General features: G+C 34.1%; 1 protein-coding gene across 1 annotated transcript; it reads left to right on the top strand.

Moving 5' to 3' along the window:
* Positions 1-2,652: 2,652 nt before the first annotated feature.
* Positions 2,653-3,591, top strand: LOC100920199 (olfactory receptor 51L1-like). The gene has a single exon (XM_003764745.1). It carries the CDS (start codon positions 2,653-2,655, stop codon positions 3,589-3,591), a length of 939 nt encoding a protein of 312 aa, XP_003764793.1.
* The last annotated feature ends 12,867 nt before the right edge of the window (positions 3,592-16,458 follow it).

Genomic DNA, 16,458 nt, shown 5'->3' with positions numbered 1-16,458 from the left:
GTCTCTAGATGTAAGAAATAAAAGTAGTTGTTCAGTTATTTTTCAGTCATGTATGGCTTTATGTGACTTCATCTGGAGTAGTTTTAATAAAGACATTGATTTGCCATTTCCTTTTCCAGCTCATTTTATAAATAAGGAACTGAGGCAAAGAGTAGTTAAGTGAATTTAAAGCATCTATTGTTTTTAATGTGCTTCTTTAGAAAGATCTTTCTTAGAATGTTCCTCTTTAGCACCGTCTCCCCTAGAATGTTCATTTTATTTTATTTTTGCAATGATTTTATATATATATATACACATACATATATTGTGTAGTTGCTTGGAACACTCCTTTTTAATAATGTACTTCCTTTTACAATGCTCTTTGTCAGAAATTCTAAGTTCTACTTTATAGAATGTTGATTTTTTAAACTGTTTTCTCCTATAATATCTTTATTAGACCATTCTTCAATATAATCTTTATTGGCTCTTTTCCCATACCCCACCCTTCTCATTTAAAATCTCTTCCTGTATCCAATTCTCTTTCCCTTGTGTTCCTAAGAGAAAGAAAGAAAGCCTAGAAGCAAATCATAATGTGGAATCGTACATGTATATAGGCAAAAAAAGCTGAGTGTTCATGTGATAAACAAACTCCAAAATGTTTTTCCAAGATGAAATTATTACCAATCTCACCCCTAAGTCAATGTATCCTTTTTTCAGTACATTTGTCTCAACTCCATCAAAATGAAACTACTTAGTTCCACTATAAAAGTGGAGAGAGTGGAGAATTAGGTTTGAGGAAGTAAGAGACCTTTACTATAACTTTTATAGTTGGGAATTAGGACATCAGGAGATTAATCCTTTCACAATCAGTGACTAATCATATCTCTATTAACACTCACAAAATTATTTTAGTTTTATTTAGACTTATTTCACAAGTACAATGTGAGTGCTTTTCTTTCCTTCCTTCCTTCCTTCCTTCCTTCCTTCCTTTTTAGCATTTTTACTTAAATTTTAAATTCCAAATTCTATTACCCCTTCCCTCCTTCTTCTCTCCCCTCTGGATGGTAAAGCAACAAGATATATAGGTAATACATGTGAAAGTATATAAAATATTTTCATTTTAGTCATATATAAGACTCAAGTAAAACATAAAAGGAAAGTGAAAATCCACATGCTTTACTCTATATTCAATAATATCAATTCTTTTTCTGGAGATAGATATTATGCTTCATTATTAATCTATTGTATTGCTGAGAATAACTATGTCATTCCCAATTCTTCATTGAACAATGTTGCTGTTATTATGTCCAATATTCTCCTGGTTCTGTTCAATTCACTATGCAATCAGTTCATATAAGTTTCTCCAGGTTTTTCTGAAATCATCCTGCTTATCATTTCTTACAGTGTAATAATATTCTATTACAATAATATACCACAGATTGTTTAGTCATTGATGGGCATCCCTTTGAATTCCATTTCTTAGCCACAATAAAAAGAACATCTATAATTTATTTTGTATAAATATGTCTTCTTGAATTTTTTTTGACATCTTTGGAATATAAACCTAGAAGAGGATTAAGGGGTGTGCCCAATCTTGTAGCCTTTTCGGTATAGCTCCAAATTACTTTCCAGAATGATTGGATAGTTCACAATTCCCCCAACAGTACATTAATGTTCCAGTTTTCCACATTCCCTCCAACATTCAATATTTTCCTTTTTTGTAATATTAATCATGCTGATAAGTGGTACGTCAGAGTTGTTTTAACTTGCATTTCTCTGATTAGTAGTGATTTAGAGCATTTTTATATGAGTATAGATATCTTTGACTATAGACTTTAATTATTTGTTTGAAAAAATCTGTTCATTTCTTTGACCATTTATCAATTGAGGAATAACCTGTTTTGTTTGTTTTTTTTAACAATTTGACTCAGTTCTCTCTATATATGATAAATGAGACCTTTATTAAAGATAATTTTTGCAATTTCTTCCCCAAGTTTTTTTCTTCCTAATAATTTTGGTTGCATTGGTTTTATTTATACAATTTTTAAAAAGTTTTATATAATGAAAATTATCTAATTTATATTTTATAATGCTCTTTCTATATCTTCTTTGATCCTAAGTCTTTTCTTTCTCCATAAATGACAGTTCCATGCTTTTCTATTTTATAGTAAATGTGAGTGTTTTTTCACCATTATTTAACCATCCTGGACTCCTCAGGGACCATATTGGGATATGACAAAAGATGTTTTGATCTCTAATACTGATAGACCAAATGGAAAAGCACTTTGGATAAGTTACATGCCTATAGAAGCATGAGGCATAATGGAAAGAGCCATAGGGATGACTTTGCAGGACATAGGTTCCATCCTAAACACTGGTTGGTACCTGTATGGCCTTGGAAAACTCATTTAACTTCTCCAAGCCTTAGTTCCTTATCATTAAAAGAAAGAAGCTGGGTAACATGGCCTCTTAGGTTCTTTCCTCCTCTAAATCTAGGATCTTAAGATTGCTATGCCTCCATTTTCTTGTATATAATATGAAGGGATTATACTAAATAATCTCTAAAAACCGTGTCAATTTTAGATCCTAGGAATTATCTATAATTGTTATTTTTAAGTACTCCTGATTTGCTTTCTATTCAAAGGGACAAAGACCAGGCCCTGCCTATATGCCATGTCTCCCCACAACCATACTCACTCTGATGTGCTGACCTTCCTTCTGCCCAGCTTCCCAGGGCCAGGGGCCCCAGGACTCCTCAGCATCCTTGGTTTGACCTATAGCACCACCCTTCTGGGAAATGGTCTGCTCCTTCTCACCATCTGTGCCAACACCTACCTGCACCAACCTCAGTTCTCACTTCTGGCACTGTTGGCCACTACAGACCTGGGTCTGGCCCTTTCTATGCTGCCTACCATCTTGGATGCTCTGTGGTTCCCAGTCCCTACTATCTCTAGGGATGTTTGCATCCTCCAGATGTGCTGCCTTTATACCATCTCCACTGGGCAGTCCTCTGTGCTGCTGGCTATGGCCTTGGACCGTTGGTTAGCTGTGTGTCATCCTCTCTACTATTTGGCATTTTTTACCCCCAGCCGCCTTGCCTGGACCAGTCTGGCTTTCATCCTCCGGGCCACCATCCCACTGCTGCCCACTCCTTTGCTAATATCCTCTTGCAGTACTTGTAATCTCTCCCTTCCTTTCTGCTTCCCAACAGAAGTGCTGCAGCTTTCCTGTGGAGGACGGGGCTGGACATACCTAGCTGTGTCTCTGCTCACTACAGTCAGTATGGATATAGTCCTCATTACTATCTTTTATTGTCTGGTTCTCTGGGAAGTGGTGAAGAGGGTATCTCCTCCTTGGCAGCACAAAGCCCTGAGAACATTCACTGCCCACCTCTGTGCCCTCTTGGTATTTTATGGACCACTTTTTGTTTCAGCCCTATTCCCTGGCTCACTTCCTGGAAGCTTCGTCTCTCTTGGCCTTCTTGCATCCCCTGCCATCCATCCCCTTGTCTATGGTATACAGTCTCATCGGCTCCGGCGTGGGATGCTTGGTGCCCTTGGTTGCCCATCAACTTTAAGAGTTGCCCCCAGACCAAAAAGGTCACATCCCTAGGGTACGCACTTTTCAGAACTCAGGTTCTCATTGGAGGTTTAGATCACCTCTCTCCTCAAATTCAAATTTCTTGTCTCTCAGAAACCTACATATTTGGGAACAGGTATGCACAGACATGTAGCAGGATGGATTAAAGTTAGATACCAATATGAACTTCAGAAAAAGAGAGAGGAAGAGAGAGAAACCTATTATTCACTTTTCTGTTGTAAGTGAATGAAGAGGTAATAGAATACTGTTTTCCAAGGATCTAGAATAAAATAAAATTCTTGGATTATCTGTCTCACCTCCCCATGTCTACTTTAAGGGGAATAATTGTACCAGTCCTGTCCAGAAAGGGTCAGGTAGAGTGTTTATTGTATTCTCCTTTACCCCTACAAATTCAGCCTGGCAGGAAAAGGGTTCTTGTTTAATAAGATTTGTGGACTCAAAAAATGTAGTTTGAGAAAGGTCTAGCAATGATTTTGGCAAATATTCTAAAGATCAACACTGACCTTTCTGAAATATTCCATCCTTTAGACTTCAAGGACTAAAACAATGGGTACCCTACAGACATCAGAAAGTGATTTTGAAGAAAATCAGTCGCCTCAAATTGAAGGAAAAAGTGATGCTCATTGGAGGGAAGAGGAGCTAGAAAGAATTAAGAAACAATTTTTAAGGCTTTTGAATTACTTGATGTTTGACCTAACTGATTAGATAGTTAATTAGTTACATATCAAGCACCTACTATAATCCAGGAACTGTGCTAATTGCTAGGAAAACAAAGAAAATACAAAAAGAAGCCTCAGGCACTTAAAGAACAAACCTTCTAATGGAAGAGCAAATATACAAACAGCTATGTACAAACAAGAGTCAATTAAACATAATCTCGTAGAGAAGACACTAAAATGAAGGGGAATTCAGTAAATTCTTGGAGAAGCCTTTAACTTGAGCTGAGGGTTTAGCTGAGAATTGTAAGTTAAATAAGCTAGAAGCTGAAGTTAGGAAGGAAAGAGTTCCAGGCATGTGAGTCGGACAGCAATATACAGAGTTAAGAAATGAAGGTACTGCAGGATGGAGGAAATAGTGAATCAAGGAGATGAGTCACACTGGATCAGAGGGTGTGTAATGAGGAACACATAAGAAGATTGTAAAATAGGAAGAGATCAGATTATGGAGGATTTTCAAAGTTATTTAAAGTTTTGTTGGGTTTTCTTTTTATATTTATCTTATTCTGGAGTAATAATGAGCCACTGGAGTTCATAGTTTAGGGAGGTAATGTGATCAGATATTTCCATTGGGATTCCTACTTATGAAATCCTACTGTGTTGTGAGTGACCATTTTGTGAAGGTTAAAACCCAGTGCTTCCCTATGGGATGTCACTGGAAATAAATAATTTCAGACCAATCTATACCCAAAACACTCAGGCCTCAAAACAACACAAATACTGTACATTTTAATATTCATTATAGCTGTTCTTTAGAGTCCACCCACTTCAGAGCAGTATATTTTCCCTCTATTTTAAACCTCTGATTTCAATGAACCTCTGTGATCCAGATACATATTGAATATTCCACTTTTATAAAATGATGATCAGTTTTTCGAGACCTATCAATTTATTTGTTTTTCACTGTTATAGGTCAGGATTTTGTTGGAACTAGAGAAGAATTTATTAATTCCCTACATTCCCACAATACCAAGTGGTATTAATGTAAGTAAAGAGACTATAGTGTATACTTGGAACAATTTACTGACCTATTATCTGGGACTGATGTGTCATCATCATCGTCATCATCATCATCATCATCACCATCAACAACAAACATTTTTTAAGTGACTGCTATATGCCAGGCACTCTGCTAAGACCTGAAGATCTATAAAGACAAAAGCACAATCCCTGAGCTTGAGGAGCTCACATTCTAGTAAAGGAGATGATACACAACCAACTATATGTATATAAGATATATATATATATATATATAGCAAAGATGGAAGGTAATCAGACAAGAAAGGTTCTAGCAATTCAAGAAACCAGGAAAAACTTCTAAATACATCTCAAGAATTTTTAAGTGGAGATGACATAAAGTTAGCTTTGAAATTCTTGTGCAGAGCTCCTGAGTTCCCAGAGAATGTGTATATTACTTAGCTGAAATGTCCCATTTGCTATGCAAAACCTTAACCTATTTTATTTTTAATATACACATACATACACACAAATAAATATATGTTTGTCTACATTCAAATTCTCCTTGACATATGTAGTTTCAAAAATAGATAAAAAGAATTTTGAAAAAGAAGCCACTAAGAAGTTCAAAATAGGACAAATTAAATTCTCTGAGTGTCCAATTAAACTTTGTATTTTTCTTTTGAAAGTATTCAATTAATAAGTTTTTTTTAAATTTTTCTCTCTCCCACTTCTCTATCACTTAAAAATAGGGAAAATAGATAATGTTACAAATTATCCATTCCATTATCCATTGCATTATTTCCTCTAATTTTAAACTCATAGTTTCTATGAATTCGTGTTAATTATTTTTCCCTGTAAATTTCTCATATTGTTCTGAAAGTAGAAGTTTAACAAAATGTTTATTGATTTTAATTAACTTGTGTTGAATTGGCTTTCATATAGAACTTGCCATCACAGACTCCAGCCAAACAAACATGTCTTCTCAGGAACTTTTTCTCCAGCCTGCCACAGACATACAGATCATGTATCCAACATGCTTAGTTTGACACACAGGGACCCTAATCTCATGGTTCCCACACTAAATCTTGACATAGAAAGTGGAATATAAATGGACATAAAAATAAACAAATAAAAAGAAACAGACGATGTATTCATGGATCAGAGTAATAAGAGATAAGACTGGAAAGTTGAGATAGCACTAAATCAAGAACATTTGGAATACAAGGCAAGTAAGTTTATCCTATGTCAGGAAGTTGATAGGGAAGCACTCAAATATTTTTAACAGATTATTGAATAAGAACCCCCTAAGTTTATGGCAGATTGCAAGTTGCAAGTCAGTCTCTCTGTGTTTTTGTGTCAGCTTGGGAGTCCTTTGGTTGTATAATACCTAATTCAATTCAATAAACATTTATTACTTGTTTATTATGTGCAAGGTAACATGGGCCAAATATTGGTTTTGGAAAAAATTGATAATTGTTTATCAGTATAATTGATTTCCTTTGAATCTTATATGTTTTATAAATTTAAAACATTATTCTGAGAAATGATCCATATGTTTCAACAGACACCCAAAGTAGGCTAGGACACAAACAGATTTTGAACCCATAGTGGAAGGTGCTTTCTGGTCCAGTTACTTGCACACAGAATGTTCTAAAATTTTATTTGGTAATTTGACCAAGAAGCAACAGGAATATTCATAGGAATTATTTTTAAAAATAAAGTCACCAAGTCACAGAATTTTAAAGTTGGGAAATAACTCAAAATCAAGTAATATTTTTAATGTTTGAAAATAGAATGCATGTCCAACATAAAATGTTCTTATCTCTAGGCTTCAGGTCATCTAAGTCTTTATGGCATAATCTTCAACCTTATCATCCTTCTAATGTTCTCCAGTGAGCAAATATTCTTTCTTAATATGGTCCCAAAAATTGAACTCAATTTTCTAATATTTCTTTCCTTATTTTGGTTGTTCTAATTTTGTGTAAAGAAACTTTTTGTTAGGCTCAGCTCTCTTTCTCTTCTAACTCATTCAGACTTATGTCTTGTACCCAACATGCTTTCTTCATGATTGTATAGGTTTCATATTACTCGTCACAGACCTTGGTCCAGAGAAACAGTGGTCAAAAGACACTTTGCCTGGAGGCAGAATATAATCCCAGAAACTGGAGCTCACACATGGAGGTATTGCAATCTGTTTGGCAACTTTCACTGCATATCATCATTCTTGATAATTCATTGAGCCCCTAGGCTTTGGATCTATGCAATTTTTGTTCAGTTAAGATATTTTTGCCTTTCAAGATAAAGTAAGGCATTGTGTGATAAAGAAGCTATTTTAGGGTATTGCTGACCACATAGTCTCATCACATATTGATTTCTCAGAAATAATTCCACTGAGTCTGTCTTTTATCCAAGTGTTCTGTTTTAAGAAGTGTAATTTAATTCTCAAACTTCTTTAGTCACTGCATCAAGGTCCCAAGTTCTCTTTTTTGTTCACTTGGGTTCTAGCAACTTCCCCAATTCATATTAACTTCCCCATGTCTTCTGAAGCAGGTACCAAGCCCAGGTGATCACATAGTCTAAATGTCATTGTCTTTTCTTTCTTTTTGTTTCTCATTTTCACTCTTGGCAAAACATTAAAAAAAAGTCTAGTGTTTTTGTTTTTGTCATCTAATTGTCGTCTTTTGTTGTCATCTAATAATTTTAGCTTTTTTTTTTTTAACTCTTTCTGACCCCATTTGGGGTTTTCTTAGAAAAGATACTGGAGTGTTTTGCCATTTCCTTCTCCGGAGTATTTTACAATAAGGAAATGAGGGAAAGAGGACTAAGTGACTTGCCCAAGGTCACAATGCACAACAAAAATAGATTAATAAGCAATGTTAAATCAAGTTAATAAGGGTCAGAAAGGTTAAATAATTAATTCATGGTCACATGGTCACCACATTAGCAAATATTGCAGGCAGAATATCAGCCCATTCTTCCTTAGTCCAGCACTTTGTCCACATGCCTAGCTATTTTTTTTAAGAAAAGGCACAAACTTATGTCTGAATTTAGAAACCTAGAAACCAGTATGAATTATGTTGTTGTTGGTAAATAGTGAAGAACAGCAAAAGGGAAGATGAAGTAGAGAATTAGTTGTATGGGATTAGTTTAGTTTTAGTTCACTTTATAGAATTTATAACATACCTAGGAATTTACAATATGCTTTTTAGGCAATGTGAGATAAAGGTCAGGGTCTCAGAAGAAATCAGGTCTAGAGAAACAGATTTAATAGTCATCTGTATGGAAGTAGTAATTTAAATCAAATGAGGTTTATCAAAGGAAACAGTGCAGGAAGAAAAGAGAAATAAATTAAGAACAGACACCCATCACCCCCAAACTCCCATATAACTCTCATAATCCAGCTCAATTCTTTGTCCTTGAGAAGAGCTTTCCAGTGCAGGAATCATAGTGTGACTGTGAGAACCATGGAATTATCCATTCCCAGGAGTTTGAGATTGACCTTCCATTATGGAGATTCCAAAGGAATTTTTTTAAAGAAGTTTTGAGCTAAAAGGGACAGAATATCCAGTCAAACCCCTTTAATATAAAGATGGGAAAACAGAGGTCCAGAAAAGGGAAGGGAGGTGCCATGATAGCCAGACACAGAGAAATCAGTGTGGTCTCTTTTAAATATTTTTTCCATTTTTTCCATTCATGACTCTTTTTCACTCAAGAAATTTTTATGTGGTCCCATTTCAAATCTGAGTCAAGTTGTTTCTAGGAGTATTCATGCATATGCAATGCAATGTGAATGTTGTATATTCAGAACCAAGGCTTCAGTGAAGTCACATGATGCAACATGGGCAAGCACTGTCAGAAACCTCAGATTTATTATGCATTTGATTTTTAATTAATCTTTGGTAATTGCATTCAGAAAACCTTTGTTGTTGTGAAGTATTTCACAATTCCCACATTCAGTTATGCAACCCAAAATGGGGTTGTGACCTACATTTTAGGAAACTTTATCTTAGATGTGGATAAATAGGGAGATGAGATGTTGATCGGAATTTGTAAGCTTTGGTCTGGTTGTTAAAATGTTGTGTGTGCTGATTATATAGGATACTTCCTATTTGTTTTATTTCTCATCATCTTCTTAGATTAGGAACTCCTAAAATGAATGGACCATATCTTTTTGCTCAAATTGGAGACTGTTAGAATGAAACCTTATATTCTTGTTTAGATCAGGAGTTCCCTGTGCTGGTCATTTCTTCTATCTTAGAATGACCATTACCAAAAGGAAGAAACCATATCTGTACCTTCATAGCATGACTCCCCAAGACAAGGGGGTCATATCTCCCCATTCATATTAAAAAGATCCTTATTCCATCCCAAAGGAATTGTTTATATCTTTTATCAAAGACCAGAGGCTTTCCTGATAAAAGTTTATTTCCCTTTTGCCTCATACAGAAATCTCTAAGCATAAGAGTGGTCTAACTAATTCTGAATTATTGTTTTAAAATATAGCTACACATTTTAGGAAGCATATTGATTAAGCTGGAGAACATTTAAAGGAAGTTAATCAGAATGGTGAAGGGAATCAAATTCATGTCATGAGTACTGATTAAAAGAAATACGGGTGTTTGGCCTGGATGGATGTCTTCACCTAATTTAAAAAACTTTGTGTGAAAGATATGTTAATTTCATTTACTTGACTTTAGAAGGCAAACCTAGCAAAAGCAGATATAATTTGTAAGAAATAGATTTAGGTTTGACATAAGAAAAAGCTACCTAACTACTGGGAATGCACTAAAGGCTTATGCTCAAATGAGATATTTGTCAAAAGCTTTGTACAGTACTTGACACATAGTATGCACTTACATAAATTCTTACTCCTTTTCCTTTTCCCCAAATATAATAGTCTAGCTGTAATGATTCACTGATGGAAAGGGAGAAGATATCAAAGCAAAGATTGGCTAACCACTTTTCAGGCACAATGTAGTGGGGATTATTTTGCAGGTATGCCCCAATAGCTTCTGACGTCCCTCCAACTCTAATATTTTGTCCAGACTCTATGACTGGAGTACAAGAAGACTGCTAATTAACTGGCGAAAAATATGCTGAACCAGAACACTAAGTCCATTGGACAATCAAAAGTATATCCCCATATTCCTCTAAACAGAATGGGTTTCTTTGCTTTAGCCACTGAAGATTGAAGGATAGTCCTGAACACTGATTTGTCATAAAAATAGGGAGAAGGGAATCATAGGGATATTCTTTGTTTAGGAAGACTTCCTGGAGGAGAGGGCCTCTTGGGACCTATTGCAGCTGAATCAACTTGCCTGGAAGACTTTGGTCTGAGCTGTGCCAGACCCATGAGGTCATGAGAGCCACACAGGCACTTGTTTCTGTAAGAGAAATTTCCCCCAGTGAAACAATGTCTCTGGGGAACAAGGATAGTAAAAATCTAGACTTCATTCCTGTTTAATTTGGTCTGGTCAGTTCAGAGCACCAGGCTAGGCCTCAGTTCCCACTGTGACTCAGAAAAGCTACTGGAGTAGAAAGAATCACAGATTGCTTGGGTCAATTCCTGACTTCCAAGCAGAATTGTAACTAGTTCAGGATTGGGGCAGGAAAGCAGGTAGAGTATGGTGGGGAAGTCTCCATACATGTAGAGTTCATGTTGGAATTTCTTAATTATGCAAGAAAATATTTTCACATAATATGTATTCCCAATAAGACAGCATGAGAGAAGGAATTGGTAAATGTAGTAAAAAGGCTGAGCTGAGAATCAGGAAAGCAGAAAAAAAAATGGAGATTTAAATCTCAATTCTACCATTTACTAGTTTCTTAGTCTATGGTAGAACACAGAATCTCTCTGACGCTCAATTACTTAATCAATAAAATGGAAGTAATAATATAAGCTTTGGGGGTGGAAAGCATTCTAGAAATATGTCCTCCATTGACAAAATTCCACCCAAGTCTCTTTTCTTTGGAAATTCTTCTGCTTTTGAAAACAACCCTTCATTGTTGCTTCTTTCTATCTGCCTCCAATTTCCTATGAAGCACTTCAGAAGTTATCTTTTGATAACTGTAAAGCAGCACACTCGAACAGGGGGATTGGAAAGGGACCACCCTTTAAAAGGAATCTTAGAAAATCTTTAGCTGTTCTTCAGTAATCAGCTCTTTGGCCCTCCATTTCTTCATCTAGATAACTATCTCTATAAATATATAAAATATGCTTAAATAAAAAAATCTAATAAAATGAAAATTTTATTTCTAGAATGAAAACATATTTCTAGAAGTAAATACAAATAAAATCCCTAAATATTCTAAGGATGAATTTACTTATTGGAATAAATTAGAATAATTTATATTACTTTAAGTTCCATTTTTACTTCATAGAATACAATGTGTTGATATTGCTTATTATAGTACACACACACATACATACACACATTTACACATAGTTGAGATTTTTCTTCTCATGTTTGGATCTTATTCATGTATTAGAAGCTGTTTTTCCCTTGTCCACTATATAACCCATAGATTCTGAGCTGGTATTCATGTACAAAATTCCAGTTTGATGAAGCAGTTATCTGGAGCCAGAAAACTTGGGTTCAAATCCAATTTTTTTCACTTACTAAGTATGTGACAGTAGGTGAATTTCCTCATGTGTAAAATGGGGATTATAATAGTACCTATTCAGTGGGTTGTTGTAAGGATAAAAAGATAATATTTGTAAATCAGTTAGCATAGTGTTTATAATAAGCACTCAAAAATTTTATTCTTTCCCCTTCTCCTCCCCAATAGGAAAAAAATTGCTATTAGAAAATTTGAAATTCACTGGAGAAAATGACTCAAAGTTGCCCTAACAATAGTAAGCCAATTTAGCATCAGAACTTCCTGGGAAAAGTTCAAACCACTATTAATTGGTTACTATCTCTGTATTTAACAAATTTTAATTGGTTTTTTTGTGTTCTTTTCCCCTAAAACAAATGAAAAAAAGATTCTTTTCCAGCCTTCCAGTTATAGTTTCAGTAATGAGTATCTAGCTACTGATGAATATCTGGGCAGCTAGGTGACATAGTGCATATAGTGTCAAATTTAATTTCAAGAAAACTTGAGTTCAAATCTAGCGGCAGACACTTACTAGCTGTGTTATCCTAGACAAGTCACTTACCCTATTTGCCTCAGTTTTCTCATCTGTAAAATGGGAATAATAATAGTACTTATTTCTCAGGATTGCTCTGAGCATCAAATGAGATAATATTTGTAAAATGCTTAACATTTTACATAGTATATAATAGGCACTATATAAATGTAACAAAATTATTATTGCCTGGGCCTAAATTTCCTCATGGCACCTGCTATTATAAGTATAATCATCTTTATCACTCTTATTAGTTCATGTCAAGATAATGTGTTTGTGTGTATTGGGAAGGGAGAATATTATAATTCTATGATTTTTTGTCCTTCCTAAGCAAACCAAATGAAGGAATTTAAATGTGTGGGAACAATTGATCAAGTTTCATCTTAAAACTAAGAAGTCTCATAGAGATCCTTGTAATATTGCACATTACACAATTATTAGAATATGTTCATTGGTTTTAATTATTTTATTTTGTTCTTTCGCTTTTTAAAAAAAAAACTCTTTTTTGTAAAAGATGTCTCGCTGAGAGAGAGTCAGAGATACATCGAAAAAAGTTAGCAATATTAAAACAAAAGACATAAAAATATCTTTTAAAAAAAACCCAAACTAACAAAACTTCCTCCAACTCATGTAATGAACCCTCATTCAACTTGTTTCAGCAGAAGTCCTTAATTCAGTTGAGAGTACAGGAAAGGATTTCTTGTTTCCTGAATGTCTTGCCACTTAGCTGCATATTCCTCTTCCCCCTTGACCCATTATACACCAATAGAGCTTTAAACCTGTGAAATAGGTTTTATTGTCTTTGACTTACTCAAAGATCCCAAAGTCTCAATCTAGAAACAAAGGTAACAATACCAATCACTTTCTTAAAAAATTGGAAAATGAGGAATCATCCATAACAGAGATGAGAGGAGAAACTTATTCTGCACAAAAGGGTTAATTTCAGCAGCTGTTTACAGAACCACCTCAATTCTCATGCAATTTTAATTTTTTTTTATTTTTCTAAAATAAGAAAAAAAAAAGAATAGAGGAAAGAAAGACATAAAGGAAAAATTAAAATTAAAATTAAACATTTTCATGTACCCAGAAGAATATTAGGTAGTATTCAAAAATATAATAATAAATATTTCAAGCAAACACATATAATAATAGAATAAATTATATTCATGTGTGTCCATCTTTGTTTCCTTATAAGTTATTCTTTTGCTCTCTGCTGAACACTTTTTATGTTATTCTTTTTTCCCTTTTTATTTACTCCGCACCTCCCTCAAGCAGGCTACATTTGAGCACCATCATATTTATATATACACACACACGTATACATATATTTATATACACAGATACATGAATCTACATAAATACATAAATCCACATATACTCAGACACATATATATGCAGATACATTTATCCTTATGTAAACTTACATCTAAAACATTAATAATATTATTGGCATCTAATGTAAATTTTTCTCCATTGAATCTTTAAGTTTAACTTCATCTAAGATCAATGATTATTAGCATTCCTTTTTTATCTAGGAAATACTATTCCTGATTCAGTTTTTTTTATTAAAGTTTTTATTTACAAAACATATTCAAAGCCTCTATTCCAAATTATCCCCTCCTTCCCCACACCCCCTCCCCTAGATGGTAGGTAGTCCAATACAAGTTAAATGTGTTAAAATATATGTTAAATACAATATATGTATACATATTTGTACAGTTATCTTGCTGCACAAGAAGAAATGGATCAATAAGGAAAAAAACTGGGCAAGAAAACAAAATGCAAGCAAACAACAACAGAAAGAGTGGGAATGTTATGTTGTGGTCCACACAGCTCTCACAGTTCTCTCTTTGGGTGTAGAAGGCTCTCAAATCAATTGGAATTGGTTTGAATCATCTCATTGTTGAAGAGAGTCACATCCATCAATCCCTCAGAATTGATCATTGTATAGTCTTGTTGTTGCAGTGTATAATGATCTCCTGGTTCTGTTCATTTCACTTAACATCAGTTCATGTAAGTCTCTCCAAGCCTCTCTGAAATAATCCTTCTGGTCATTTCTTACAGAACAATAATATTCCATAGCATTAATATACTATAACTTATTCAGCCATTCTCCAGTTGATACGCAGCACTGCCACAAAAGGGCTGCCACAAACATTTTTGCACATGTGGGTCCCTTTCCCTCCTTTAAGATCTCTTTGGAATAATAAGCATAGTAGAAACACTGCTGGGTCAAAAGGTATGTGCAGTTTGATAGCTTTATGAGCATACTTCCAGATTGCTCTCCAGAATGGTTGGATCCCTTCACAGTTCCACCAACAATGTATCAGTGTCCCAGTTTTCCCACATCCCTTCCAACATTCATCATTATCTTTTCCTGTCATTTTAACCTTTCTGAAACATGTGTACTGATATCTCAGAGTTGTCTTAATTTGCATTTCTCTGATCAATAGTGATTTGGAGGACTTTTACATATGACTACAGATAATTTCAATTTCTTCATCTGAAAATTGTCCATTCATATTCTTTGACCATTTATCAATTGGAGAATGGCCTGAATTCTTATAAAGTTGAATCAATTTTGTATATATTTTAGAAATGAGACCTTTATCAGAACCTTTGCTATTCCTGATTCTGTTTTTGTATATCTCATTTTCTATGCCTGCTAAATCTTTTACTTTAATTCTGTTCCTTAACTTGCCTTGCTATTACTGAACCTTTCCTTATCCAAGGATTCCTTTCTTATTTTCTCCTCCCATCCTTCTCTCTTTATTCCATTCCCATGAATCTTACACACCTTGTTCCATTATCTTTATTCTTCTGTACCCCACCTTATCCTTTATCCCTTACGCATTAATCTATACACTTTGTCCCACAGCCATAAATCTACACATCCTTCTATACCCCACTTTATCCTGTTCCCTCCTATTATCCCCCCTTATTTCTTTATATATTTTGGAGGGTACTATATCCTTAATTATATATATTTAGTGTTGTTTATTTAACCCATTTCCAAAGTGAATAGGATTTCAGAACTATGAGCCCTCATCCCCTTCCAATGTCTCTGTGTCTATTCTTCCTTTGTGCCTCATTTGTATGATTACTTTTTTAAACTTTTCCTAGATAGTTTTGTTTTTTAGAGTGAACTCAACTCTGCTCTAATCTTTCTTTTGAGCTAACCAATTACTGATATAATTTTTAAACATATGGAATATATTTCCATGTAAAAAACAATTTATTGGATTCCTTGAAAGTAATCTCTGATATGGGATCTTATATGTAAAATTTTCCATTAAGTTCGGGTTTGGTTGAGAGAACATTCTGAAAATCTTCAAGTTTGTTGAATTTCTTTTTTTTTCAATATTATACAAAATTTTGCTAGATATGATATTCTGGCCACAACTCCAGTTATTTTTATTGCTGGTATGTTTGATTCCAGGACCTATGGTCTTTTATTGTTTCAAGTGATAAGTCTAATTATAGCTCCAGAATATTTGTATTTTTTGTTTGTTTGTTTTTGGTTTCTTGAAAAATTTCCTCTTTAATCTGAGGATTTCAAAATTTGGCAATAATGTTCCTGTGCTTTTTCCACAAAGGATCTCTTTGAGATAGTGATTGTATTTTTCTACTTCTACTTTACCCTCATGTTCTATCATTCTCGGATAATTTTCTTGAATTATTTCTTGCATTATTATGTCAAAATTCTTCTTTTGGTCATAGGTTTCATGTAGTCCAATTATTTTTATATTTGTTCGTCTTGATCTGTTCTCCAGATCTGCTGTTTTTCTTATGATGTTTCATATTCTGTTCTACTTTTTTCTTTTTTATATGTTGTTTTGCTAAGTCTTAGTATCATAACTTCACTGTCTTCCCCTTGCTCAATTCTAGTTTTCAAAGAATTATTTTTGTCTTTAAGAATGTATTTTTTTCTAGTTAGTTAACTTTTTAAATAATGTTTCTTGTTTTTCTTGGATTTTTTTTATTTGTTTTAGTTTTTCCTAAATCTCTCTAATTTGATCTTTAAAGTCTTTGTTGAGTTCCTCTATAAATTCTCTATGGGATAGGGAACCATTT

Source organism: Sarcophilus harrisii, chromosome 3 (genome assembly GCF_902635505.1).
Source record: "Sarcophilus harrisii chromosome 3, mSarHar1.11, whole genome shotgun sequence".
Lineage (NCBI taxonomy): Eukaryota > Metazoa > Chordata > Mammalia > Dasyuromorphia > Dasyuridae > Sarcophilus > Sarcophilus harrisii.
The sequence above is the reverse complement of the archived record's forward strand: the minus strand, read 5'-3'. Positions and strand labels throughout refer to the sequence as shown.

What these genes read in the sequence shown, in the direction of transcription:
- LOC100920199 (XM_003764745.1), top strand. Translation starts at nt 2,653, where the DNA reads ATGTCTCCCCACAACCATACTCACTCTGATGTGCTGACCTTCCTTCTG.